Source organism: Branchiostoma floridae, chromosome 16 (genome assembly GCF_000003815.2).
Source record: "Branchiostoma floridae strain S238N-H82 chromosome 16, Bfl_VNyyK, whole genome shotgun sequence".
Classification (NCBI taxonomy): Eukaryota; Metazoa; Chordata; class Leptocardii; order Amphioxiformes; family Branchiostomatidae; genus Branchiostoma; species Branchiostoma floridae.
This window is the reverse complement of record NC_049994.1, coordinates 5,808,948-5,836,437: the sequence shown is the minus strand read 5'-3', so window position 1 is coordinate 5,836,437 and position 27,490 is coordinate 5,808,948. Positions and strand designations below refer to the sequence as shown.

At 41.7% G+C, this 27,490-nt stretch overlaps 2 protein-coding genes across 26 annotated transcripts in view; one reads left to right on the top strand and one right to left on the bottom strand.

The window, feature by feature from the left end:
* Positions 1-455, top strand: part of LOC118403497 — a 2,313-nt gene extending 1,858 nt beyond the window's left edge. The window contains exons 3-4 of the mRNA XM_035802221.1: positions 79-106; positions 265-455. Coding sequence (XP_035658114.1) covers positions 79-106; positions 265-455 — 219 coding nt within the window. The remainder of the gene's footprint in view (positions 1-78; positions 107-264) is intronic.
* A 4,533-nt stretch (positions 456-4,988) lies between these two features.
* The window catches only part of LOC118403307 (bromodomain adjacent to zinc finger domain protein 2B-like), a 69,662-nt gene continuing 47,160 nt past the window's right edge, over positions 4,989-27,490 (bottom strand). For 24 of the 25 annotated variants that reach the window (XM_035801967.1, XM_035801970.1, XM_035801978.1 and 21 more), the window contains 22 exons: positions 26,933-27,072; positions 24,784-24,891; positions 24,268-24,377; positions 23,589-23,663; positions 22,959-23,088; positions 22,233-22,340; positions 22,027-22,086; positions 20,462-21,400; positions 19,833-19,959; positions 18,159-18,320; positions 16,157-16,332; positions 15,559-15,607; positions 15,234-15,336; positions 14,594-14,656; positions 13,710-13,851; positions 13,180-13,269; positions 12,648-12,704; positions 11,757-11,872; positions 10,875-10,920; positions 10,402-10,553; positions 9,543-9,686; positions 4,989-7,531 (listed from right to left, as the gene is read on the bottom strand). In XM_035801967.1, coding sequence (XP_035657860.1) covers positions 7,369-7,531; positions 9,543-9,686; positions 10,402-10,553; positions 10,875-10,920; positions 11,757-11,872; positions 12,648-12,704; positions 13,180-13,269; positions 13,710-13,851; positions 14,594-14,656; positions 15,234-15,336; positions 15,559-15,607; positions 16,157-16,332; positions 18,159-18,320; positions 19,833-19,959; positions 20,462-21,400; positions 22,027-22,086; positions 22,233-22,340; positions 22,959-23,088; positions 23,589-23,663; positions 24,268-24,377; positions 24,784-24,891; positions 26,933-27,072 — 3,260 coding nt within the window. In that variant the 3' untranslated portion in view covers positions 4,989-7,368. The remainder of the gene's footprint in view (positions 7,532-9,542; positions 9,687-10,401; positions 10,554-10,874; positions 10,921-11,756; positions 11,873-12,647; positions 12,705-13,179; positions 13,270-13,709; positions 13,852-14,593; positions 14,657-15,233; positions 15,337-15,558; positions 15,608-16,156; positions 16,333-18,158; positions 18,321-19,832; positions 19,960-20,461; positions 21,401-22,026; positions 22,087-22,232; positions 22,341-22,958; positions 23,089-23,588; positions 23,664-24,267; positions 24,378-24,783; positions 24,892-26,932; positions 27,073-27,490) is intronic. The other variant, XM_035801976.1, reaches the window with a different exon arrangement.

Below are 27,490 nucleotides of genomic sequence, written 5' to 3'. Positions count from 1 at the left end.
CACAGATAATGCCCACGACTATTCTCTTTGTCTTGTGTAGTTTGGTTTCTTTTATATTATACTTTTTGTTCTTGAAAGCTACCCGGCCGGGCCCCGATTTGGAAATGTGACATAGGCCTTAGACACTGCAGAATAGTGCTCTTACTAGAGCGACTTAAAACACAAAGAACAGCATAATTGTGATTTATTATCATTATCATCATCATTATCATTATTATTATCATTATTATCATTATCATTAACATTTTTATAACGACATTGCAGGTGGTGAGGAGATGAGGAGGGACATCCAGAGTAACCCGGTGATGAGAGAGCTCCTGCGCGGGGCCTGCTCCAGACGCGGCCGGCACACCCCGGACCGGGGACACGGTATCCTCAACCCCAACAAGCTGTTCAGGAAGGGACCGGAACATTTCAAGCATCTGGTTCGTCAGATCATACAAGTAAATAAGTAAGCCTGTAATTTGAAAGCGTTCTTTATTCAATCAGAAAGAGCCAAAGACAATGTCAATGGATATGCAATAGATTTTTAAGCGTATGCGTTGCATCACTGAATATAGAATGAGGCCTTTATTGCACATTTTTGCCACACCGGGCAAAATGTCTTCACAATAAGACATGTTGAAGAAAAACATTTAACAGATACAAGATAAAAGTATCGTAATAAATCAAACTTTTCCTCACTTGTTAGTTATAATGGAGATAAAAGAACTGATATGTTTTATGATTGATGGTTTGTCTAGTTTAGGAATACTGGTGGTTTTTCTACAGAACTTAAGTGTATGAAATAGGGAAATAGATTCTGTACAAGCCTATACAGTTCATTTCTCTTTTCTCTATACAAACCACATTCTATTACAGAATAACTTTTGTTCTCTGTACGATATTTGCATAGTCTTTGTTCCAGAGGGGTATATGATGATATCAATTGATCAATTATATAGTGGTATTGTGTCTTGCGTTTGATCAGTGTTGTTGATAATTTGCTGCTTCTTAGTGTATGATGAGACCTTAGCACCTGTAAACATGTAACATGCAACCTTTAATTGTTTTACTGGTACAATCAAAATATGCATGCAACGTAGTTTCAATCTGTACAACTGTGTATCGATGAGTGTGTATCCTCTGACAAAGCTCCCTAATGATTTTGAAAGTAGCTTTTGAGAGTTTTAGGCCTTAAAAAAAGATAACAATAAAATTGTTCCTCTTGCATAGAAAGTTTAACAGACATTGCAACTATTGCAAAGTTAGGACGCATACGGCTCCATTGCTTTACTTATCCAATTCAACCAATCATGACAACATGTTGTCTAATGATCGATTCATTATTTGGAATAAAGTTTTCCTTTTGTGGTTTACAGTGACAGGCATTTTTATTTGATTTTCTAATCTGCGATGTCACATGTGCCAATGTTTGATATGTTGTATGTCGGAAATAGAAGTGCATGATAAACCCAATGAGAACCCATCACGTAGCGAAATGGCCAAATATGGGAATGCGAGACGCTTCGCTAGTGATGTACGGGCCTTTTTGAAATGGACACTGGAAAACGGGGATGTGATAGGGGATACTTCACACCTGCGACGTACACGGCAGTGGAAAACAAGCCGATAGGACCTCCATGGCTCAGACAGGTATTGGGCCGTCCACAGGCGCGAAGTCGGTTTTGCAGTTAACGGGCAGACACCAGTTCTTCCACGACTGGGGTCCGTAGTAGTGTACAACAAACAAGGGACGAAAGGCTAGAGTTTCGAGGCTTATGCCCCAGTCTCTGGTACTGAACGACACACCAAGACTGGTGCCCCTGTCCTTGGTGCTGAATGAAATAGCTACAAAACTGGTACCCCTTTCCTTGGTGCTGAATGATATAGCTACAAGACTTGTGCCCCTGTCCTTGGTGCTGAATGATATAGCTACAAGACTGCTCCCCCTGTCCTTGGTGCTGAATGATACACCAACAAGACCGGTGCCCCTGTCCTTGGTCCTGAATGATATAGCTACAAGACTGGTGCCCCTGTCCTTTGTGCTGAATGATATAGCTACAAGACTAGTGCCCCTGTCCTTGGTCCTGAATGATATAGCTACATGACTAGTGGCCCTGTCCTTGGTGCTGAATGATATAGCTACAAGACTAGTGCCCCTGTCCTTGGTGCTGAATGATATATCTACAAGACTGGTGCCCCTGTCCTTGGTGCTGAATGATATAGCTACAAGACTGGCGCTCCTGTCCTTGGTGCTGAATGATATAGCAACAAGACTGGTGCCCCTGTCCTTGGTGCTGAATGATATAGCCACAAGACTGGTGCCCCTGTACTTGGTGCTGAATGAAATAAACCAACAAGACTGGTGCCCCTGTCCTTGGTGCTGAATGATAAAGCTACAAGACTAGTGCTCCTGTCCTTGGTGCTGAATGAAACACCAACAAGACTGGTGCCCATATCCTTGGTACTGAATGAAACACCAACAAGACTGGTGCCCATATCCTTGGTACTGAATGATATAGCTACAAGACTGGTGCCCCTGTCCTTGGTGCTGAATTATATAGCTACAAGACTTGTGCCCCTGTCCTTGGTGCTGAATGATAAAGCTACAAGACTAGTGCCCCTGTCCTTGGTGCTGAATGATATATCTACAAGACTAGTGCCACTGAAGGTTGGACTGCGGGTGAGCACAGAGAAAACCAAGGCAATGGAAGTGGTACTTAACATCAACCATCCACCACTGAACATCAGCGTCAACAACAACCAGGTTGAGATAGTGGACCAGTTCACCTACCTTGGCAGTGTGGTCAGCAACAGTGGTGACGTAGAGCCGGATATCAACTGCAGAATCGGAAAGGCGGCTGCGGTATTCCGGAGGATGCGCAAGGTTTGGTCAACCAGCACCATCGATCTGGATACAAAGCTCCGCCTGTACAACAGTATAGTCCTGCCCACAGCAGTATATGCCAGTGAGACATGGAAGTCTTCAGCTAGACTGAACAAGAAGTTAGATGTGTTCCACCAGAGGAACTTGAGGAAGATCCTAAAAGTGAGATGGCAAGAGCACATCACCAACGAGGAAATACTCAGAAGGGCCAACTCCCAACCCTTAAGTAAAATCATCACAGGGAAGAGGATGCAGCTGGCAGGGCACATCCTGCGCCTACCGAACCATAGGTATTCCAAGACAGCCATGACTTGGATTCCTACAGGTGGAAAACGGAAAAGAGGCAGACCCAAAAATACATGGAGAAGGACTTTCACTGAGGATCTGAAAAGAGCTGGCATCCCTTGGGTACAGGCAGAAATGGCTGCAAACGACAGAGGACGATGGAAGCTTGCTGCCTTATGTGCCTTACGGCACGGGAAGACCTAAGGTCTAAGGTAAGTGCCACTGTCCTTGGTGCTGAATGATATAGCTACAAGACTTGTGCCCCTGTCCTTGGTGCTGAATGATATAACTACAAGACTTGTGCACTTTCCTTGGTGCTGAATGATATAGCTACAAGACTGGTGCCCCTGTCCTTGGTGCTGAATGATATAACTACAAGACTGGTGCCCCTGTCCTTGGTGCTGAATGATATAGCTACAAGACTTGTGCCCCTGTCCCTGGTGCCGAATAACGCATCAACAAGACTGGTGCCCCTGTCCTTGGTGCTGAATGATATAACTACAAGACTGGTGCCCCTGTCCTTGGTGCTGAATGATATAGCTACAAGACTTGTGCCCCTGTCCCTGGTGCCGAATAACGCATCAACAAGACTGGTGCCCCTGAAGGATATAGCTACAAGACTGGTGCCCCTGTCCTTGGTGCTGAATGATATATCTACAAGACTGGTGCCCCTGTCCTTGGTGCTGAATGATATAACTACAAGACTGGTGCCCCTGTCCTTGGTGCTGAATGATATAGCTACAAGACTTGTGCCCCTGTCCCTGGTGCCGAATAACGCATCAACAAGACTGGTGCCCCTGAAGGATATAGCTACAAGACTGGTGCCCCTGTCCTTGGTGCTGAATGATATATCTACAAGACTGGTGCCCCTGTCCTTAGTGCTGAATGATATAACTACAAGACTGGCACACCTGTCATTGGTGCTGAATGATATAGCTACAAGACATGTGCCCCTGTCCTTGGTGCTGAATGATATAGCTACAAGACTTGTGCCCCTGTCCCTGGTGCTGAATGATATAACTACAAGACTTGAGCACTTTCCTTGGTGCTGAATGATATAACTACAAGACTGGCACACCTGTCCTTGGTGCTGAATGATATAGCTACAAGACTAGTGCCCCTGTCCTTGGTGCTGAATGATATATCTACAAGACATGTGCCCCTGTCCTTGGTGCTGAATGATATAACTACAAGACTTGAGCACTTTCCTTGGTGCTGAATGATATAACTACAAGACTGGCACACCTGTCCTTGGTGCTGAATGATATAGCTACAAGACTGGTGCCCCTGTCCTTGGTGCTGAATGATATAGCTACAAGACTGGTGTCCCTGTCCTTGGTGCTGAATGATATAGCTACAAGACTGGTGTCCCTGTCCTTGGTGCTGAATGATATAGCTACAAGACTGGTGTCCCTGTCCTTGGTGCTGAATGATATAGCTACAAGACTGGTGCCCATCCTTGGTGCTGAATGAAACACAAGTAAGACTGGTGCCCCTGCCCTTGGTACTAAACATCATTCCTTTCTTTCAGACGGAAATATGTCACTTATTTGTCTAGTAATCTTCCTTGAAATTTTTTTTTACAAAAACCGTCGTTGGCAATACGTTTTCAGTTGGTTCCAAAGTGTTCTTGAACGAAAATATGTTACATTCTACAGATACCAAGATAACGAAAACAATGTACTAAGGCATTGTCTGAAATATAAAGGATCCCATACAAATTGTTGCAAAAGAAAAGTAACAGAGTGTCTGTAAGACCAAAAAGTATGGAACCGTATTGTATGTTTCCCCTTCAATCTATAACTGAAGAACACAATAACCACAAAACACAGTGTTTTCTTTATCAGGCAGTGTGGTCATCTGTATTGAGTAATGTAACAGTTCACTCGCTGTAAAAATGTGATCAAGTTCACCTAAACATTCTTCCTTCTGGCTTACCTGTTGAAACTGCAAAAAACCATCTGTACAACTGGCCCATTTCACATGTCTGACACAGTACTTCACTGTACACAATGTTCAAGTATTGCTAACACTATCCACGAGAAAAATGGTTCAAGCACACTAAACTTGTGGGGTGACGTACGTGTATGCAAAAGTGTTGATGACTCCATACTCATGGGTTATCTATTGTATACGGATGTGAACAGCGCTTATATGAAGTGAATACCTGCTTATTGTATGTTGATATGAAATTACTTATCCATACATAAAGCAGGTTCTATTCTCCTTCATGACAAGACACAAAATCTCCATCTCATTTCAGACATGCGTGAACAATTTCCAGTAAAAAAAAGCAGTAACAAACAATACAAACTAAAATATCTACAAATTTGACCAAAAAACAGCATTCATTAATACGGCAACAAAACATCAAAATGAAATTCATTTCGTAGAAAATTTTACTAACACCTCTACACAATATCTAAAGCATCTATACCAGCAGCCACGGAAATTTGTAGGATTTCAGATATCAGAGTTAGAAATGTCAATACAAGTGTTTTGCTTTGCTTTGAAACAAAATGCAACAATGTTGATTTGAGATAAACAATATGACACTGACTTGTCTAAGGAAAATCAATTGTTGACAAAGCGTACTAAATCTAGAACCAATCCAGCAAGTGCCAAAGTGGAGTTACAAGTTTTGTACATAAGTGCTCTTTTTGGAAATTTAGGAAAGAGACATTATTTCGTGCTCAGTATGGCTTTTAAAATCTACATAGCAATGATCGATGCTCCTCGCAACAGTTGTGAAATACACTTGTATCTATATACATCCTTGTATCCAGGGTACTATTCTATACAGCATGATTGATTATCTTCTTCAGTATTATATTGAGGTATATGAAAATATGATGATTGTGAGGCAGTGAACAAGTGTTACTAATAAATACAGGATCACAAAACTAAAGTCATATAGAATCTGTTCCGGTAGAAGCCATTTTCAAGTGTCACACCTAGAGGTATCATACGGTCCAATTTTATGTTACAATGTTCGAGCTGAGAATGGTGTGAACCTACCAACTGTCAAGGAGGAAACAGCCAATGATAGTGTGGCATCGGTTTTTAAATACTTTTTAAAACATGATGAGACTGTAGAATCTTTGTGAAGGAGGTATAGTTTTACTGTCTGGACGTATGTTTGTGTCTAACATAGTTGCTATGCTTGGATTGTAAGCAACAAAGTCGTTTGCCCTTTTTTACTGACACTGCATAAAGGTACCCATTCTCCCACCACCACCCAAAATAGTCCAGCCAAAGCAGCGACTACATGTACATATTCAGCCTAGAAAATACATACAGTAAAAGGGTCTCCCTGTAAAACACACACCATAGGAAACTGTGGAATGCTATCAACTTAGCTACTTTCACACTAAAATGTCTTACACCATTTAACATTTAGTTTAAGTTAACCCACAACCAGCAGAAGGAAAAACACATTCAAAATAAGTCACATGGTCAACTGACTGCATAAGCCAACCAATCAATGATGAGCCAATGTTATCAGTTCATTACTGTTTGTCCAATCATCAGCCAGAAGTACAGCTTTCAAAGTCTGCCTTACAAGCTATAGGTTTATTCCACATTCAGATCAATTCTGCAACATTTCTATACATACACAATTCTTTATCTACTTTATATCTAATGAGTGATATTCAGGTGTGACATTTCAGTGCTTCTTTTATAGTAATTCTGCTCTTGCAGGTCACAACAACTGTATCCACAGTTTTTCAAACCCTATGACACTGGGTCACCTTGGAATGAAATAAGCTTGCACTCAGTGAGATCAGTCTATATCTGCCCTACGGCCACACTGTCCTGCATTGTAAAACCCTACATAAAACAATCACATGATCACACCACTGTACAACACAGATCCCTGATTGTGTTTGGTACTTCTGTACATCGGTAAGCTCGGCATGGCTTGTGGAAAACACCAGGCCATCAAAGACAGCCTTGTACATGTAAAGCTTTGTTTTGCTGTGAGCAAGTTTTTTTGTTTGTCAGAGTATTCTGCAATATCACATGCACCATTTCCACAATTTTCTTTTGTTCCATCAGAAGCATAAGAGTCAGGATTATCTTTCTGGTAAATCAGCTTGCATCTGTGCAAAGTTTCAAGCGGCATGTTTATCAAAGTTCTTAACAGGTATCGTTGCAAAGCTGTATGACTGGCCGTGGCGGATGATTCGTCAGTTTCCGGTGCGTTCCCTCTCCTATCTGTAACCGCCATCTGTCGTAAGTTCCGACCACCGCGTCTCAAAACACGCCCGCATGTTGTGCCCGGCCTGCCCGACGGCAGAGTCGTCCTCGTTGAACGTTTCGCAGTTGTCGAAGATCAGCCTCACGTCCTCCGCAAAGTCTTCCCGCGACCGGTACCTTCGATGTTGAGGAGAAATTGTAAGTTTTTGTACAGTTTTCAGCTTTGGAGTAAGTTCTTCAAACCCTTGTTGCAATGGTTTGAAAATCCTTAAGACATCACTGGATACAGATTGAGATCTTTCACACAAAAAAATAATCAATTGTTCCATAGGCCAAGAATACCGGTAGCCACAATCCACTGAAATCCATTAAAAACTTTACATGAAACCCAACAAAGGGAAAAATATGAAATCTTCAAGTTCCAATGCAGTACCTTAGGAAGCCGCTAGGAGGCCCATTGTTTACCCGATCCCTACCCACCTGCTAAATATCGTAAGGACAGTTCAAGTTATGCTGTCCCCTCAACACACACACAAACAGTACCAAAAAACCTAACCTTCAAAGTAATGATGTTGCAACATGTAACTTAATTATACAAATGTCTTTAAAGGAAAGCATCAGAAAATCTTCATTATTTTCCAGTAGTTTACTCATTAAAAAGTTGATTTACGTCAATTTTTACATTAATCCGCCCAATATGACCCTGTAGACACGTTTGAACTTCGCGCTCTCCTCCCCTCTCCCGCCGCGCTGGCCGATGACGTAATGGCCTCGTTCTGATTGCCTGCGCGCTGACGTCGCAAATCAGAATTGAAACTTCTGGCCATGCCAGCCATTTTGCTCGGTGAACCTCGGTCCCTTCGGCGGGAAATCACACCGCCATTCTGGAAGCCAGTCCGTTGTTGTTGACAATTAACTTCGTGGACCTGTAAGTCGCGTTGTAAGCTGTCTACGAAGCCATAGTCCCCGGGAGACTGAACATGAATTAGCTTGTCTGCAGCGGGTGAACCGCGCGGCGACGGGACGAAATCAAAACAATGGTTTTTGGGGAGGTTCACGCACCGTGCCATTCTGGACTATTACAAGAGCGAGTTCGGGTCAGTTCTTACCTTCTCCTTTCCGAACAGCACAGTGATAATTACACGTAAGCTTCCACGAATTTTGGTTGAATTCACAGTTGTAGACCTCGTTTGTTCTACTGACAACATACCCTTGATCGCTACATATCGAACAACCCCCTTTTCGCGCCGAAACAGATAGCACCACAACATGTACAGATCGTGCGAGTTACGCCTCGCCTCTCACTTTATTTTCTGTTTCTCGGGTAAATTATCTGGACTGGTCGGTTTTTCAATCATGTAGCTTTGGCGGAGATTGCTGGGGGTTCATTCAAAACAAATCACGGACTCTGAAACGAAGCCGACATTTCGCGCCATTCACAATGCCGGCCTGTGTTGTATGTAAAAACAACAATGCTGTATGTATGTTTCGGCGCGGAAGGGGGATCGTTCGATATGTAGCGATCAAGGGTATGTTGTCAGAGAATGATTTTTTTTAATGTCCCTGCCAGTTGGACAATTGTGAATTCAACCAAAATTCGTGGAAGCTTACGTGTAATTATCGCTGTGCTGTCCGGAAAGGAGAAGGTAAGAACTGACCCGAACTCGCTCTTGTAATAGTCCAGAATGGCACGGTGCGTGAACCTCCCCCACCACCATTGTTTTGATTTCGTTCCGTCGCCGCGCGGTTCACACGCAGGCAAGCTTATTCATGTTCAGTCTCCCGGGGACTATGGCTTCGTAGACAGCTCACAATGCGACTTACAGGTCCACGAAAGTAATTTTCAATGACAACAAACTGAACTCCAGAATGGCGGGGTGATTATTTACCGCTGAGAGGACCGAGGTTCACCGAGCAAAATGGCTGGCTAGAAGTTTTGGATCCGTGACGTCATACAATCTCAGACGATCAGAACGAGGCCATTACGTCATCGGCCAGCGCGGCGGGGAGAGGAGGAGAGCGCGAAGTTCAAACGTGTCTACAGGGTCATATTAGGCGGATCAATGTAAAAATTGACGTACATCAACTTTTTAATGAGTAAACTACTGGAAAATAAAGAATTGAAAATTTTCTGATGCTGTCCTTTAAAGGTATAATTCCTGCCATTCCCTGTAGATTAGATACTTACTTGTTATCCCTGAGTTTATTCTTGATGGTGGATAAGTCCATGGGTTTTTTGATGATTTTCCTGTACTGGGGGAACTGTTTGGTGTTGACAGGAACTAAGAAGGGCCAGGCATCCTCATGCTTCTCCAGCTCTGGTAAGATTGTCCTGGGTTAGAGAGGGGGAACAGAGTTGTTAGTGTTAGTAAATAGGAAACTTTCACCACTGTACGTTAGCTAGAGAAGGGATCACATGTCGTGTAACCTATCTGAGATTGTGTAACACAGATGTACATTATGTACTACTAGTAGGTTTTGCTAGAGTTTAAGAATTTAATTCTTTCCAGAGGATGAACTGATTTGAAGTCCAACATATCAAAATTGTAAATTACACAAACAATATCTTAAAGTCAAACTTGTCCATCCTTGCATGATGTCTTTATTTTTCTTAATTTTTTTAATATAAATGGGTTAAATTGACTTCAGCCCGGCCTAGTGAGTAGAGTGTTCGCCTTGCATTTGGTAGGTTGCTAGTTCGATGCCCGGCCGAATCAGACCAAAGACTTTACCATGCTGCTTTGTGTGGAAGCTGAAAACACACAACTATCAGTCGACCAGCCCCATGCTATAGTGATTTCACAAAGTTGTGTGGCTTAAGGCCTACTGAAACTGAGATGGGTGCCACCCTAAGTGCCAATTTTGGTGCGGGCAGGACTTAAACTTAACTTAAATTTGCTTCATTTTACCAACTCAAACACAACAAATAAAATTCCTGTTTTGCTCAAGTAAAATATTTCAAATGCATGTTTTCAATGAGGTTCAAGTAACACAAACTCTAGTCGCCATTAGAATAGCATGAAAGGTGATATCATCCAATGACCAACCTGCAAGGTGCCAAGTCCTTGGACGCCTCGTTTTTGGCCTTCTTGTCCTTCTTGTCAGGCACGTACATGGGGGACGGGCAGTCGTCCGACAGGCTGTTCCCAGCATCCTTCTCTTTTGTCTCCTTACTCTTCCTGTTCCGCCTACCTTTGATCTGTGATTGACAGGTGTTCATGACAACATTTAGTTCACAGAAAACTGCATAACAACTGTACATAATAGGCTACTAATGAAATGTTCCTGAAAGCTATCGTAACTATGTTTGCTACAGAATACAGGTAACTCAAAAAACATCACAAGCCTGTTACCATGGTTACAATGATGATTGACATGAAGGAAGTACCTTTCACAGTTGGTTTAAACCGAAATGTTTTTTCAGGTACAAGCATCTAGCTAAACTAAAGGTAAGACATAAGTATATGTAATTATGTGTGAGCTACTACATATACTGTAGTGTACCCGTTTTGCCACTTACCCCAGCTTTGAGGCATTCTGGACATGTCCACTTCCCTCGCGGGGCCCTGATTTGAAAGATAGAAAAAACAGTCAAAATTGTAAACAATAACAATAGCAAACATGTACTTCTCCACAGACATCCAGCCAACAACGGTACTGATATATTTGTCATTAGATAGGCTCCATATGCTTCTGATTTACATTTCAATCTCAAGGAATTTCAAAGACATGTTGCTGATATCTTGTACCTAGTATAGTTATTCTCACTTCACCATCAAAATGATTGTCTATGATACTTCAATCTGTGGTTAATACTTTATTCAAGACAGTACATATACCGGTAGGCACTTCGACAATAGACATCATTTTGCAATTTCAACCTTATAAAATTGTGGAAGTTTGCTATGTTTGCCAGTAAAGGGTAGGTGTAGAGGTCCCATAGCCTTTTCGAGGCTGTAGGAGCAGTGGGTTGTTATCGACTGTGTCCAGGGCAGGGTATTGGAAGGTGGAGCTCAACCCTCTCCTTCTACTGCTTTTCACCTCCCCAACCAAAATCAGGTACAGTAGAAGCCAGTTAAGTGCACAACGGATAACCACACACTTCTGTTCATTGCACGGAATCCACAAATCCAGTGGTCGTGCAGTGCAGATGGCCGACTTCGCTTGTTGTACCACCCGGATAATTGCATGAAACATGCTGGCAAATGGGGTGTGTAAATAAACAACTTCTACTGTATCTACCATGTAAAGTGCCTTTCTAAAGGACATAAAACATCTAGCCAGGAATGCTAGGAATCCAACCCATGACCTTTCAATGCTGTGTCCACTAGCCTAGCCACATTTAACATAATGACTTTGCCCCTAACTTATCCAAATGTCGGCAGTGAAACCCAGTACTAACTTGTTAAGTGGCGGGTCCAGACACTGGATGTGGTAGACTCGGGGACAGTGCTCACACCTGGCAGCTTTCACCGTCACTTTCTTCTCACACACCACACAGCATTCCTCACCAGTTGCCTAGCAACAAAGGACAACATTAAAAAAAAATCAAACTCTACAAGCCACAGTGAGGATGGTTCTACTTGTGTGTCTTTTACAGTTTGAATGTTTTAATAAAAGGCAAAGACTCCAAACATTTAGCCTTATATCCAACCATAGCTCCCAAGTCTCTTCTGTCCTCTCCGCAAATATGTCTGTCCCCAGTTGATTGGGAATCAGTTGGAATTTGAATATTTGTGGAGAGAACAGAAGAGACTCGGGAACTATATACGGTTGTACACCAGGCTACAAAACATTATCAGTAATTTCACTCAAAACGTATGATTTGGGCCCTTTTGAGCGTTTGTGGGCATCATACGAACTTTGCCAGTGAAAATCGAAAATTGAAGAAAGACTGTTATTTTTGCTTGTAAACATTTCTAATAAGTCTATTCTACCTTATAAAAGCGTAAAACATTGAAAAAAGCAATTAACTTTATCCAAGGTAATGTCACAAATAGCAATGCACTGATATAATTCTACACAGTACATATCGTCATCTGGCAGTGCCTTTTCAATAGACCAATCCCATATCCCAAATCACTTCTCTCAAAACATAGTAATGCAAAATAAAACATAACTGACAGAACCCACTTTCTCAATGGTCGAACTGTTATTTGCCAACGCTATCATTGGTTGAACTGCTCATTGTGAGAGCCAATAGGGATAGGCCAATCATTTGCTTCCCAAGCCCATCTATTGTATGACACATTCTCAACTATTATGAACAAATAGAACATTAACGTATACTCACAGCTGCTACACACACTGAACAGAACCAGTCACCATCTGGAACAACTGTCATCCTCGGCTACACACAAATACATCATAAGTATGTTACAAATATATACAAATTGAGGGGATGAAAAGAAAACACTATATAATGGTGATTTAATTTCATGGTTTTAAGTTCCTAATAGCACTATAGTCCAGTACAGTAATAGAAATACTGGTGAGTTTGACTTCATAGTAAAGAATTACAAGGCAAGCAATATCACATCACACATTCAGTCTAACTCCAATCATTGTACAGGCATGTTTGCGCCTGTTCCTTACATGCTATACATTTACTAAATATATTAAATTCTCTTCTAAATACGAAGTTTAACATGCAATATCTGACATGGACATACATGTAAGCAAAACTAACGAAATTTCCTGCAATCAAGCAAAGGTACAAATGATAACACATTGCATTCTTCATACTACTACTACTATTGTCAGCATTCTTCATACAGACATTGTAAACTGCAGTGAAAGTTTTGATGCAAGAGAGAGTACCCTACCTTTACACAGTACGTATGGAAGCCCTTGTCACAGCCATCACACAGGAGTAACTGGGCCTCGTTGTCTCCCTTCCGACAGAACTGACAGAACTGCAAACAGGGAAACTAAACACTCAGTACTTCCAAGAACAATTATTATATAGAGCATCTGATTACCTGCTTCACATGATTTAAAACAACAAGGACTAACAATAGATATTCCAAATTATGTGTGGATTTTGCTAGAAGAAATTGCAAGGGGGAGTACTACAAGGGGGCAGCGCAAGCAAGGGGTTGAATATCCAGGGGTCCCCTTTTAGAGTGTGAAGATTTAGAGAATTTTGAGTAAAATGGCTTCCATAAGGTGGGGGGGGATTACTGTCAGACACGACAAGGGGGGTCTATTAGTATCCTATTAGCATCCCAGATGTACATATTTGAGGTTCTAATCAAGTGTTATAATCTAAAACACTTCGTCCTTCCAAAAGACAGCCTGAGGTAGACACTGATAACCCCCAAGAGAGCCACAGAAATGGCGGAGTTTTACTCACCACTTTCATGATGGACTTGTCCCAGGCAATGCACTTTTCCAGCAGGCCCAGGCACATGAACAACTGTGGGGCCGTGGTCTCCGTGGTAACCACGTCACGCCACACCCGCAGGGCATTGGGAATGTCTTCATCGCTGCTGTTCCTACAAAACAGAACACAAAAACTTTCTGTTCACAAGCTGGAAAACAATTTTTACACTGAACAGTACAAGTCTATCTGCTTTATTTCTATACCAGCTGGAGGCAAGGATGTCATGCATGGCACTATTCTGAATGGAAAGTGCTCAATTTTGGAAAGATTGACAAAAGCTTTATACATTGGTGTCTGGTGCCTGAGATGATATACATGTACAAATAGAACAAATCAAATATTTGGGAACACAGTGATAAGAATTTTTTTTATAACTATATAAAATATCTAAGAGGAACATCCTTATATTGGCATGTTTTCTCTGTTTTTACCTTCACTCAGAAACAGTTACTTACTTGTAGCTAAAGTTGAAGCTTTACGAACAAGTACTTTACACAGCTGATATGCCTAAGTTTGAGTATGTAATGTCCAAAGGTATTTTACAAGTCCAAAGGTATTGTTTCATATTGTCAAATACCATAACCCAGTATAGTGAAACCCCAAACACCTGTAAGTGGCTTGTTTTGTGGCAAACTTAAACATTAGTAAAAAGAAGAAAAAGAAGGGTACATGTATGGAATCAAAGGCACCTTAACACCAAAGTATGTAGCAAATAATCTGTAGACCACAGACACCTTGTACACCAAACTATAGGCATGTGATGATCATGTATCACTAAAGGAGTGCCTAGCCGAGCTGGATAGAGGCAGATAAATGCGGGCATGCGAAAGGTAACTAAAGTTTGGAGGACATACGGTGGTGTAGAAGAGTTGGAGTTCTCTTCAGGGAAGCCCATGGTGGCAAGACTAATCTGCACGCTGCAACACAACATAGCAGAGACAGGCTTTCAGTTTCCTGATTCTCCAATTCTTTCATTGTTTTGATTCTTTGAGTTGGAACGGTGATATGAAAACTCAAACTTCTCAACAAACTCAAGGGGCTGTTCAAAAGAGCAGTATGGACTCTAAGCAACTTAATAATCAATAAAAAATGGACTGATCCCATGCAGTAAGCAGCTTGAAATTCAAAACCCAAACAGCCATACACTTGCCATTAAAATTCCTCTGACTGTTTGGAACTGTGAAACAAATGTGCCTCCAGCTGTTAGTGTACAAGCTTACGTGTATTTACCAAAGTGTGGGTCAAAAAAAGTTTAACAAGCTCCATAGAAGGCCAGTGTCCTTTTTACACAAGAAACTGGTTCTTCATTCAAAGGAATCTTCACAAAGGTTTTCTGTGCTTTTTTCTAGTGACAATTTGACTTTTCCAAACACACAAAAAATTCCCAACTTCGGAGTTCTTGAACATTTTGATCAACTCAAAGTTTGGAGGCTGTAGAAGGTGTTCCATGTTTGTTTGTTTGTTTGTTTGTTTGTTTATCTATGACCTACTTACTTTTTACTGAGCGGAGGTTTGATGTATCTCCTCTCGAGGTTCATCTCCAGGGATGCTAATCTCTTCTGGGCAAGCTCAAGGGGTTGAAGGTCACTGTCCTCAACTGTCATGGAAGGTCAAGACAGTTGTTAAAATCATCAATCAAAATTCAAATGGCTTTTTTTTTTAAAGACAACAACATTTCATAAGGTTACAAGAGGACTCAAGAGGGTCTGCATGTAAGAATATGAACTGCCTATCAACCCAGCTTCAGTGCAAAACTATGTCATGTCAAATCTATAATTGAACAATTTTCTCTCTAATAAAATTGAGGTTTGTATCTTACTTGATTTATCTGCATAGTCTGCTGTCATCCTTGGGGGAAGCTTCCAGCCCTGTAAGAAGAATAAATATGTCTGTCAGCAGAAGCAAAATAGCTCAGCTACTACTGTGCACTGGTGTTTCAATTTTTTCCCTCACTGGGGCTCAGAGAGTGCTATGGTGATTTCATGGTTATTTTATCTGTCAAAGTGGCCATCCTCTGACCTGTTATCCCGTCTGGCTTGCACTACAGGCATCAGATACAGGAGGGACCAGTACACCAGGGTTCAGGTATTTTGGACCTGTACCTACTGTAAGTTCAATTTTGATTTCGTGGTTGTGGGAAAAAGGACTTTTTGCCGTGGTTTTAAGTTCGGGTAGCACCTTGCACTGTAGTCTCTTACTGCCATCATGGAAAAATGTTCGTGGTGGTTTTAAGTTCGTGGTGAAGCGGCCACCGAGAAAACCGCAAACATTATACCACTGCAAAAGTTTCTACATTTACAAAATGTACAGTAATTGATTGTACCCATACTGTATCTACAATGTACCGGTACACAGCTCTAAACACACCAACAACACAAACTCAAAATATGGAGTGAAAAAGCAGACTCCACTCTGACCTTGACCTGTAGACTGGCCTGGAACACCCTCTCCTCCAGGTCCTCCACATCCTGCAGCAGGGACACCTCAAACTTGTAGGCCAGGTCCTCTGACTCCTGCTCCTTCCACGTCTCCAGGGGAGCGCCAGACGGGTCCCGCGGGGTCTTGTCATCTTCCACCTCCTCAAGTTTGATTGCTGTAGGTACAGAACAACATGTGCTACAGTGAGTGCATGTATAGTTACTGGAGCTTACAAGCTTTAGAATTATCTAATGCTACATAAAAGATTTCCCAGATGTGGGAAAAGCTATCACAACTAGAGTTCGGCGACCTCATACCTCCATGAAAATTTAGAGCTTTCGTAAATTTCATGTAATTGACTAACACATTAACATAATTTATGCATCGTATTGTTCATCATTGACTAACGTACACATGTCACAATTATAAAATTCCCATTATTAATCATAAAGCGTTTCTGCAATTTTTACATAAATTATGCAAATAAGTTCCTCATTACCATATTTGGTATCTGCTTATATTCCACCTATCATAGTTAACATGTGTTACATTTATTGAAGTCCAGTTATTGAAAACAATGGAATTATACAATTTCCTCATTAATTATGCAAATTAAGTCCTCATTTGCATAAAATGTATATCATTATGAACATCTTTGCCTAAGGTACCCGCATGCCTAATATGATGCCAATCCATCAATCCTTTCTGCAGTTATCCTCTTTAGAATGTCTTGACAAAAACGCCCCTGCAGTTCCGAAATTAAATGTTAGGGGGCTGAAACCTGCCCCACTTTGTCATGACACTGCAAGCTATCTACCAGCCAAATGTCAAGACCATATCACATCCAGGACAAGAGATACATTGAAAAAACTGCCATGATATAATATCCTCATTAATTATGCAAATGTACTCTTATTTTGCATAATTAGTATTTAATCTTGTACAACATTGTCTAAGGTACCTATATACCAAAAATCATGAAAATCCGTTGTTTCCTTCTTGAGTTATCCTCGTCAGAAGTTTTTGACAAAAATGCCCCTGCTATCCCAAAACTAGACGCTAGGGGGCCCAAACTTACGTAATTTTTTCCTGAGCACAAGAGCTATCTAATACTTAAAAATCTTGACCATAGCATGTTCAGAACACCGAGATAGCAAAACCGGAAGTTGCGCTGCAGTACCAAGGCCACACACCAGGGGGCCCAAAATTGACCTTGACCTTCGTCTTCCCAACCCCTACCTACATACCAAATATCATCGTAGTCCATCAAGAGGTTCTCAAGTTATGCTGACCACAAATATGCGGACACACAGACACACACACAGACACACACACAAACACACAGACACACACACAGACACACTCAAAACTATACCTCCATTTTTTCATGGAGGTAACTATGGGTAGCGTAAAACTGTTTTTTTCCCTTGTTAGACCAGTTTAAAAAAAACGGACCTGAAAACAAATCAGTGGACTGGATCTTGGACCAATAAGTAATGATCAGACTTTATCAACAGGCATTCACGTGTACTGGTGCAAGAAAATAACAACAGCGAAGCAGAGTAGGCTTTGTAGTCATGTCTACCAAGTTTCTACAGTCAAACTTAGCATTGTTTACATGAAGATTTTAAAACACTAGTGGGTGTCGGATACTCCACCAAACAGACTCCTGTGCAGCATTTTTCGCCCATTTACAACTTTCCACAGACAATCCTCTGGACCTGTGCCTGAATTTTCTGTGACCCGTACCCACTCCTAATCACAACAACTGACATTTTGTCTTTATTGTCAGAATAGATCTATACTCCCCACTGTAAAAGCTAAACAAAGCAAAGTAATGCAACATTTTAAATTGCAGTATATTGTATGTATTTGTAGATACCAAAACTAGTGAGATACATCAATTTTTTACTAAATTATTATGTGACTTTGATTTTGAAAAGTCCAAAATTGTTTTCAAGGTTTGCTGTATACGAAAAGCTCGGGATGTCCGAATCTTACCGTCATTTTCCCTGGCCTTCTTACAGCACTGGCATGCATAGTCGTTGTACTTCTGTAGAGACTTCTGCAGGATCCTCTCACGGATCCCCCGGGGTTGGAGCACCTTCAGCAGGGCACGGATCTGTTCTGACTCCAGCATCTGCCACCAGCCTCGCACCATTTCTGGGGAAATCAGATTACAAAGAAGTCTAACATAAATTTAATGGAACAAAATACTGTAAATGAATTTAAGTTCGCAGGGATTTAATTTCGCGGTAGCCAGAAAAGGGACTTTTCACGGTGGATTTAAGTTCGAGGTAGCACCATGCACTGTAGTCTCTTACTGCCATGGAAAATTGATTGCGGTGGTTTTATGTTATGAAAACCGCGATAACCACAGCGAAATTTTTGCATTTACAATAACATATGACACAATATGCCCATTTCACATACTGTAAATTCATTTAAGTTCTCGAGGATCTAATTTCGCAGTAGCAGGAAAAAGGACTTTTCGCATTAGTTTTAAGTCCGTTAAGTAGCACCATGCACTGTAGTCTCTTACTGCCATGGGAAAATGTTCACGGTGGCTTTAAGTTTGCGGTGAAGCGAGCATCGTAAAAACCGCGAAAATTAAACCACAGCTAAAGTTTCTGCATTTACAGTATTACAAGCTTCACTCCAGCAAGGACTTTCTTCAGGCCCCGTCCTTCCATCCCAGGACGAAAATTTGCTTGTTGGGACAGAAAAAATTTCACTCAGGCCACACCAATTTAATTTCTTGGTTCACGGATTTTTTCATAAAAAATATGGAGCGAGAGGGCGAAATAAAAATAAAAATTGTAAAATGGTTGGGGTAAAGGTAACGGCTAATCCAAAACATAAAGAATAAAAAGTTTTCAGCTTGAAAAAAGTACAAAAACACTATTTTTGTGCAGTAACAGCACCTGTACCCACACTTTAAGGAGCTTATAATATAAAGGCCAATTTGCTACACCAGAAAGTTGGTGAATGGTTTCATTAATGGTGAAAATTTGCTGAGTAGTAATTTTTATTTTTATTTTTTTTTCCAAAAAATAGGAGCGAGCGAATCCGTGAACCAAGAAATTAAATTGGTGTGGCCTCAGTCTGTCAAGAAAATCTGACCTGCATGACACAACATTGATGATTGAACACTTTTTCCTCGGCTCAAAATGACAGATTTAAGATAGCAAATTAACAAGATGAGATCCCAATCAATGAGTGGGATTTTAAAAAAAAGTTACAGCCGGAAACAGCCCTGACTCCAAGACACATGCCATCTTGAGACTTTTGCCCATGTGTTAATGTTCACATCCTGTCAACCAGAGGAATTTGGAAGCAGACTAGTTCAACCTTTACATCCTGCCAGTCACTGGTTACAAGTCGGGGAACAAACTAGTACTGGGGCAACTGAAACAGACTTGAACGCACAGCAATACAAATCAAACAGAATACTTTATTTTCACAGAGTTAAAACCTGATACAAAGAACAATATTTGAAAGAATGCTTATAGTATCCAATCATAATATCATTATACCGGTAGCATCTTTCCCTTGACTTAAAAAGATATGGTCATGCATACATTTACTTCATTCATTCAAAATAAAGTAATATCCATGTTACATTACAGTCACAAATTTCGGAAAAATAAAAAAAAGGGACTGAACATTCTGTACCTTTGGGGATGGGTGCAGGCTCTACCTCATTCATCCCCAGCCACATGTTAGGTGCCATCCCCAGGAAATTAGGTTGGTAAGCTGATGTGCTGGGCCCAGGCATTCTCTGGGCATACAGAGCATTCACCTGCAAATTGAATTCAGACTGGTTCAACAATGCTCTTTGAAGGAACACTACATGTGAAACCATTGTGACAACAGCAATTCCAGTAGAATGTGATTCTCCAGTCTTACAAACAATAATCAAATTTCAACAAGGTTTAAAATTCATTTTTGGCAATAAATGTAGGTGTACATTTAATTCAAACATAACCACATAAAAAATGCTGTTTATGTACAGCATGAAATACATTTTAAGTAGAATTGCAGCAAAACATACAATGTATTACAGAGCTTACTGCCTCTGTTCATAACTTGATTCTGAAATTCTGTTACTGTCTTTGAAATAATACAGCAAATGTTTTATCGCTTCTTATGACACATAAATATCAAGAATGTGCAGTTCTACTGTACTACAGTTACTTTACGTAGGTGCACAAATGCACAAACAGTAAAAAATTAGGTCCCATTTTGTGTCACAAAAGTGTACTCAGTACTTTGGCCCTGGCCAGCATACATGTATTACTTACCTGTTGTGCACTAAGTGGAGACTGCCCGAATGTTGTGAAGCCAAACCCAGTCTGTGCACTCTTCACCTGGGGGTGGGAGAACGCAGAGTTCTGCACCCCTGCACCCTGGGGCGGTCCCGACGGCGACGTTTTACTACTCTCAACATTCCCCACCGAAGGCAGCTGTAGCCTCGTTAACGACGTCTCGTCACAAGGCATTCTGGGAAGGACGCTAAACCACATCCCGTCTCCATTCATTTTATGTGTCAAACCTTTGAGAAGTTGGTCTGCAGTGAGAGGTCCGGGGGCGAATTGTATGGAGCTGGGCAGAGGCGACATATACGTGCCCAACTTCATGTCAGTTCTGTTCACAAGGGTGTCTATGTTTAAAAACCCACTGCCTGATTTTTGTGCCTGCAGCCCTCCGATCCTGACCTGTTGTGGCGTGGACGTGGCCGCCGTCGCGTCGTGAGAAGTCCGCGTCTCCGTCCCCGTGGGACACGAGTCCGGGTCCTGTTTCGCCACGTCTAGCAGCTCGCTTAGCTTGGATGGCTTCTGCAGGAACAAGTTCTCCGAAGCACCCTGAGACATTGCACTAGCTTTGGTTTCTTCCACAGCTTTGGAGTCGTGATTTCCACAGTTTTGGTCCCCATTCTGCTTAGCAGTTTCCACATTGTTTTCACTTTTTACTACAGTTTCCTCTTCCTTCTTAACGTCTTTAACGTCTGTAGAATTTTCTTTAGCTTCCTTGGGAATCACATTGTCTTTGCTCTCCTGTGGATGAGAGTTTTCTTTGTCGACCTCCATGTTTTCGGGTTCTGCGCTCTCCATGCCCTCCACGAAAACGCCGCCCGCGCACGGTAGGACCCAGTACCTCCTGTGGTAGCGGTCCTGTCCCAGACACAAGGCTCGCAGGGAGTGGGATGCATCAAACAGCTTGGAGCGGTACTGGGACTGTTGCTGTGGAACACAGTGGGAAACTAAGGGTGAGCTGAGAGTGGTGCTGTAGAATTCTGTACAATGCTTACACTAGAAGCGTTGTATGTGATTCAAATGTGCTCTCCGGAACAATAATGTAAATGCATTTAAGTTTGTAGGGATACAATTTCGCAGTAGCGGAAAAAAGGACTGTCATGGTGGTTTTAAGTTCGCGGTAGCACCACCAACTGCAGTCTCTTACTGCCCTGGAAAAATGTTTGCGGTGGTTTTAAGTTGGTGGTAGATTTGCAATGTGAAAAGAGCAAAGTTTAACATAAAACCACCGCGAAAATTTCAGCATTTACAGTATATGTCATGTCAGGAAAGGTAATACTGTAAATGCCTTCAAGCTCACAGTGAATTAAATTTTCATGGTAGGGAGAAAATGGAGAATAAAGGGGTAGGTGAGTAGAAGGCAAAACAAGTATTTTTGCAGTTATTTTATTGGTTAGTGAAAACCATGAACAATAAGGCACAGCAAAAATTTTAATATTTACAATACTACATATTTCTTTGTACTGAAACATTTTTTATAATGTCAAAAGCTTTATCAGCCACGTTTCAATTGCATTTGTTTACCCTGTACTTCTTGACAAAGCTGCCCTCACCTTGCTCAGTTTTTCTATCCTTCTTTCAGTCTCCTCAACTGATTCAGGCTCCGCCTCATCCTGAAATGGAATAAACATGAAATTAAACTTCAAACCTGATGGAGAATCTCAAATCTCTGTAACACTCATACAGTACAAAACAGTCGGTCAAACCATTCTGGACAAATTTTCTTTCCTTTATTTTAAGTATAGACTTAATTTCTCACCTCTCCTTCCACATCTAGCCCCTCCCCATCCTCCTCCTCATCATCCTTGTCTTCATCCTCCTCCTCATCCTCCTCCATCTTACTGTCCTCATCACCTTTACTGCTGGCCTGGTGCAGATGAGATGGGAAAAACAACAGTTTAGCTAAAAAAAAAGGTAAAGGTAGGTCCACAGCCTTTTTGAGGCTGTAGAGGCAGTTAGGTTGTTATCCACTGTGTCAAGGGCATGGTACTAGAAGGCATCCCTCTCCTCCCAATGCCTTTACCTCCCCAACTGAATTCGGGTACAGTACCCACATTTTTACACCTACGTCTAGTGAGGAAAGTCGTGTAAGTGTCCTTACCAAAGACACAACATCCACCTAATGTGTCAGAAATCAAACCCTTGCTCTCTTCATATTATGTCCACTGGCCTAGCTACTAGGACAATTGACACCAACAATTTAAGAACACTCAAAATGCTTTGATTCATTATATCAAAAATACATGTATGTGTACTACAAGTAAGTACAAAGAAAATGCGTATCATAAGTACATTACTAAGTCTTGCTAGGAGAGGAAAGAAAGCTTGTAATCTTGTGTGCTTGTCAGTTCCGTGCCTATAAACAGTTGATCAAATCACTGTATTTCAGTATTTCTGTATAAGTGATGAGTGAAATTCCCAGCAACTATACACACTAAAAAAACATTCCACGTAAAATGTGCAGACAATGGGAATCTTCCACTACCTTGCCGGGGGTGTTGGCAACAGACATGGTGCCAGACATGTTGCTATCCTCCCCCATGTTCGAGTTCTCGTTGGACATGCCCTGTCTCGAGTACGGACGGTGGAACTTCTTGGCTCGGATGATGCGCAGTCTGGAAATAAAGCAAACAAATTATATGTACTCGGATATTCGAAAGTTCATCTGTGGACATTCTGTGGATTTTGACAAGGTGAAGACTCTGGATTCCGAACAGGATTACTTTCTCAGGGGAGTAAAAGAGGCCATCTACATTCAGAGCCCACCAACCTTCCCTCAACCAAGACGGGGGCTGATACCAACTTCCTACCACCTTTGACCCTTTACTGACGTCACACTTCTGGTCTGGATGTGTGAAATAGGCTTTGGGTCATTACAACTTGATAAGGATCAGAGCACTGAACGAAAGCTTGTTGGCAAGTGCTTTAATTTTGTGTACGGTTGTAACGTTTAAAATTGTATCATAAATTATATGTATGTAAGAGACGCTGGTATGATAAAGGTCTTGTTCTTTACAAAAATATTCATCTAGTTACTGACTGGAAAGCTACTTGCTTGTCATGAATTTCTGTCATACAGAAATGTATGACTAAAAGGAAAGAATCTACCACCTACTTTCTGAGCTTGCCCTCTACAATCCACTTGTCCCTCCTCAGGTTGGACATATGTTCTATACTGCTGTCTATCTCTCTGTGGGGAAAGGAAAAGACAAACCTGGTTTAACACCTCACAGCCGTAACAAGAAAGTCTACGCTTTGCCTAAAAGTAAGAACAATGATAATCTACAGACTTCAATTAAAACGTCATACTTTTCATCAAATATACATGTACATGTAGCTTTGGCACAGGTTTCTAGAATTCTGAAGAATTCCCCAGAATTCTGTCTCCGAGCCAGAATTCTGGCTCAGGTTCCCAGAATTCTGCAGCATTGGCTTTGTTCCTGGAGACATCTAATTGCAATCTACATATTGATTACCTTTTAATATACCACACTTGCAAACTTCAATTCATCTGGTTAATCAATTATTAAATGATTTAAAATTTGTCCGGAAGTAAACTGGAGGTCCAAAATTGATCTGGAGGGTGTTTTGTGTACTTGACATAAGTGTATAATTATTCTGTCTTCTGTTCTTCATTTTTTTGTTACTTCCTCTATATAAAACAGGGTATATTCTCTTTGACATAATTCAAGAGAGATCTTTAGCTCTCTGTGGTCAGTCTATACAATGTAAAAGGCCAAAACAACTAAGCTTGACAGTTGACACATATATAATGTACAGAATGATGAACTTACCCCACCACAGCCCTACTACACAGTAGTTCATTACAGATGAAGGCCAGTATGGCAGCCTTCTGAGTGGGGGAGTGGGCCTGGAAGGGGATGGTCTCTAACCGCTGGCTCATCTGGAACAGATAGTTCATTATAAACACTGTAGACAAAACCTATTCTAACAGCCTAATATATATATTCTTGCAGCCTACTACATTGACATACAATATTTTTTCAATGGAAAACACTAAATTTGAAATATGTTTTGTTGTCATCCCTGCAACTGACCAACAACAACGAACACAAGACAGGATAGGCGAGGCAGCCAAAAAACTTTACAGACAAGCCAATAAGGGAAAATCTGCAATGTATGACAATTGTACATAACTACAGTATAGGCTACATGTATACAAATAGATGTAAGCATATCAAGTTAGAAACAGTGAGATTTTAACCTCTCCTTGCTGATGCATACTGTTGGTACCAAATCTGTATTGCCTGTAAGATGAGGCAACAGGGAGTAGGTTGAAGTGTACTTACCTCATCCTGGAAGCCATTTCTGCCCTGTATGAAGAGCCTGAGGATCTCAGACAGGTTCCTGTGGTCGATGTCTGCATCGTGGAGGGGGACCCGCAGTACCGTGGCACTCTGGGGAGACACATGGTAACTGTTTAGCCAGGGGAATATTGTATCTAACAGTAGTCTTACTAAGCATCTTCTTCTTTGTGTCATAAAAACAGTACAAAATCATCTATAAGATGAATTTTTCCAGCATGATAGCTACGCTACTTTTGCAGATGCATTCTGCAAATCGCTGTTGGGTATCTTTTACTTACTCTCACTACCAAAAGAATGATGTTCAAATGACTATATACAGTACTGATTGAGACATAGTATACATCGAGTCGCGTTTGTATCGCGTTCCCGTCGCGTCAACGACGCGTCACCGGCGCGACAGAGTTTTGGTGGAGTCGCGTTACAATTTAACTCTGACGCGTTTGGGTTTACCAGACGTTAATGAGATGGGGTCAAATTTCATGTTTGTTTTACCAGCCTTTAAAACAATATATAATCATATTATTATATAATCGTATATATAATCATATGTATATGAAATTTCTGGGGAAGGATTCTGGGGACCAAGAAAATCTGGTCACTATGGTCACACAGTTGGTCACTATCAACAGTTTTCTTAGTGCTTGTGTCAATGGGAAAAATTATCTAAAAATATGAGGGACTACTGAAAAGTTCAAAATTGCCATGTATAGTAGGCAAAGGTGGCCTTTATGTATTCCATTATGTAGAGGTGTCCCACTGTACAATTCTTTTCAGTAAGCTAAAGACTTGCCCCAGCCTACCTACATGCCTGGTATAACCCCTGGATTAGGGCTGGGTACCGGTACAGAAAATTCAGGTCCAGGTCCGGTTCAGGTCCAGAGGATCAGGTCCAGGTTCGGACCTGAACCTGGACCTGATTCAGTATGACTCATGCCAATGGTCCATTTCACTACATAGAATTTGTTTGGTGGAGTATTAGACTTACACTGGCGTCTTAAAATCCTACAACGCTAACTGCACCTGTACGATTGACTGTAAAACTTGGTAGAAATGACTATAAACTCTACTCTACTTCACTCTTGTTATTTTCTTCCACCTGCAAGCGCCAAAACGTGTGAATGCCTGATGAAATAATATGTTAATTTTCTAACCGGTCCAACATCCGGTCCACCTAATTTTTTCAGGTCCGGTTTTTCTGGACCGGTCCAATAAGAAAAAATGGTTTTGTACCGGTACGCTGTACCGATACCCAGCCCTACCCTGGATCCCTCAGTGCACACTGCAGCAGGTTAGCTAACATGTCTAACACTAACACTAAAGACTTGCTATGCCCCAGCCTACCTGCATGCCTGGTATAACCCCTGGATCCCTCAGTGCACACTGCAGCAGGTTAGCTAACATGTCTAACACTAAAGACTTGTTGTGTCCCAGCCTACCTGCATGCCTGGTATAACCCCTGGCTCCCTCAGTGAACACTGCAGCAGGTTAGCTAACATGTCTAACACTAAAGACATGCTGTGTCCCAGCCTACCTGCATGCCTGGTATAACCCCTGGATCCCTCAGTGCACACTGCAGTAGGTTAGCTAACATGTCTAACACTAACACTAAAGACTTCCTGTGTCCCAGCCTACCTGCATGCCTGGTATAACCCCTGGATCCCTCAGTGCACACTGCAGCAGGTTAGCTAACATGTCTAACACTAACACTAAAGATTTGCTGTGTCCCAGCCTACCTGCATGCCTGGTATAACCCCTGGATCCCTCAGTGCACACTGCAGCAGGTTAGCTAACATGTCTAACACTAACACTAAAGATTTGCTGTGTCCCAGCCTACCTGCATGCCTGGTATAACCCCTGGATCCCTCAGTGCACACTGCAGCAGGTTAGCTAACATGTCTAACACTAAAGACATGCTGTGTCCCAGCCTACCTGCATGCCTGGTATAACCCCTGGATCCCTCAGTGCACACTGCAGCAGGTTAGCTAACATGTCTAACACTAACACTAAAGATTTGCTGTGTCCCAGCCTACCTGCATGCCTGGTATAACCCCTGGATCCCTCAGTGCACACTGCAGCAGGTTAGCTAACATGTCTAACACTAACACTAAAGACTTACTGTGCCCCAGCCTACCTGCATGCCTGGTATAACCCCTGGATCCCTCAGTGCACACTGCAGCAGGTTAGCTAACATGTCTAACACTTCTCTCTCAGCCTCCTCCTCTCCCAACAGCCCCTGCTGCATCTCGTCAAGCGTTGGAATGTCTTTCTCATCTGCAGACAAAAAAACAGCCAACATGAGGAATAATGTCATGAATAGTCGCTACAATGTCACCAAGCTTTCAAAATCTAGGACATCACCAAAAGAGTTTTTTTTCCGTCCTCTGGATTTTTAACGGAAATCCTGTCCGAGCGCTGGTGCCTTCCGCGCAACGGTACTAGGTCGGTCTCACACAGGGAATATTTTGAAAATTTAATCTATATCTAAGAATCTCTGAAAAGCTATTTCCTGCATTTTGAGGGGCAAATTGTGTTAATAGAGTAGACTCAGCTTGGTTCAATGGCATCTGTGTTGAATTTCTGGAGATCTTTGCGAAATGTCATTTGTTTCATATCTTTGTATGCCGATTTTCGTCCGTCACAGAGGACGGAATAGGCAAATTTTTTGTCCATCCCCAGTTTCAAAATTACA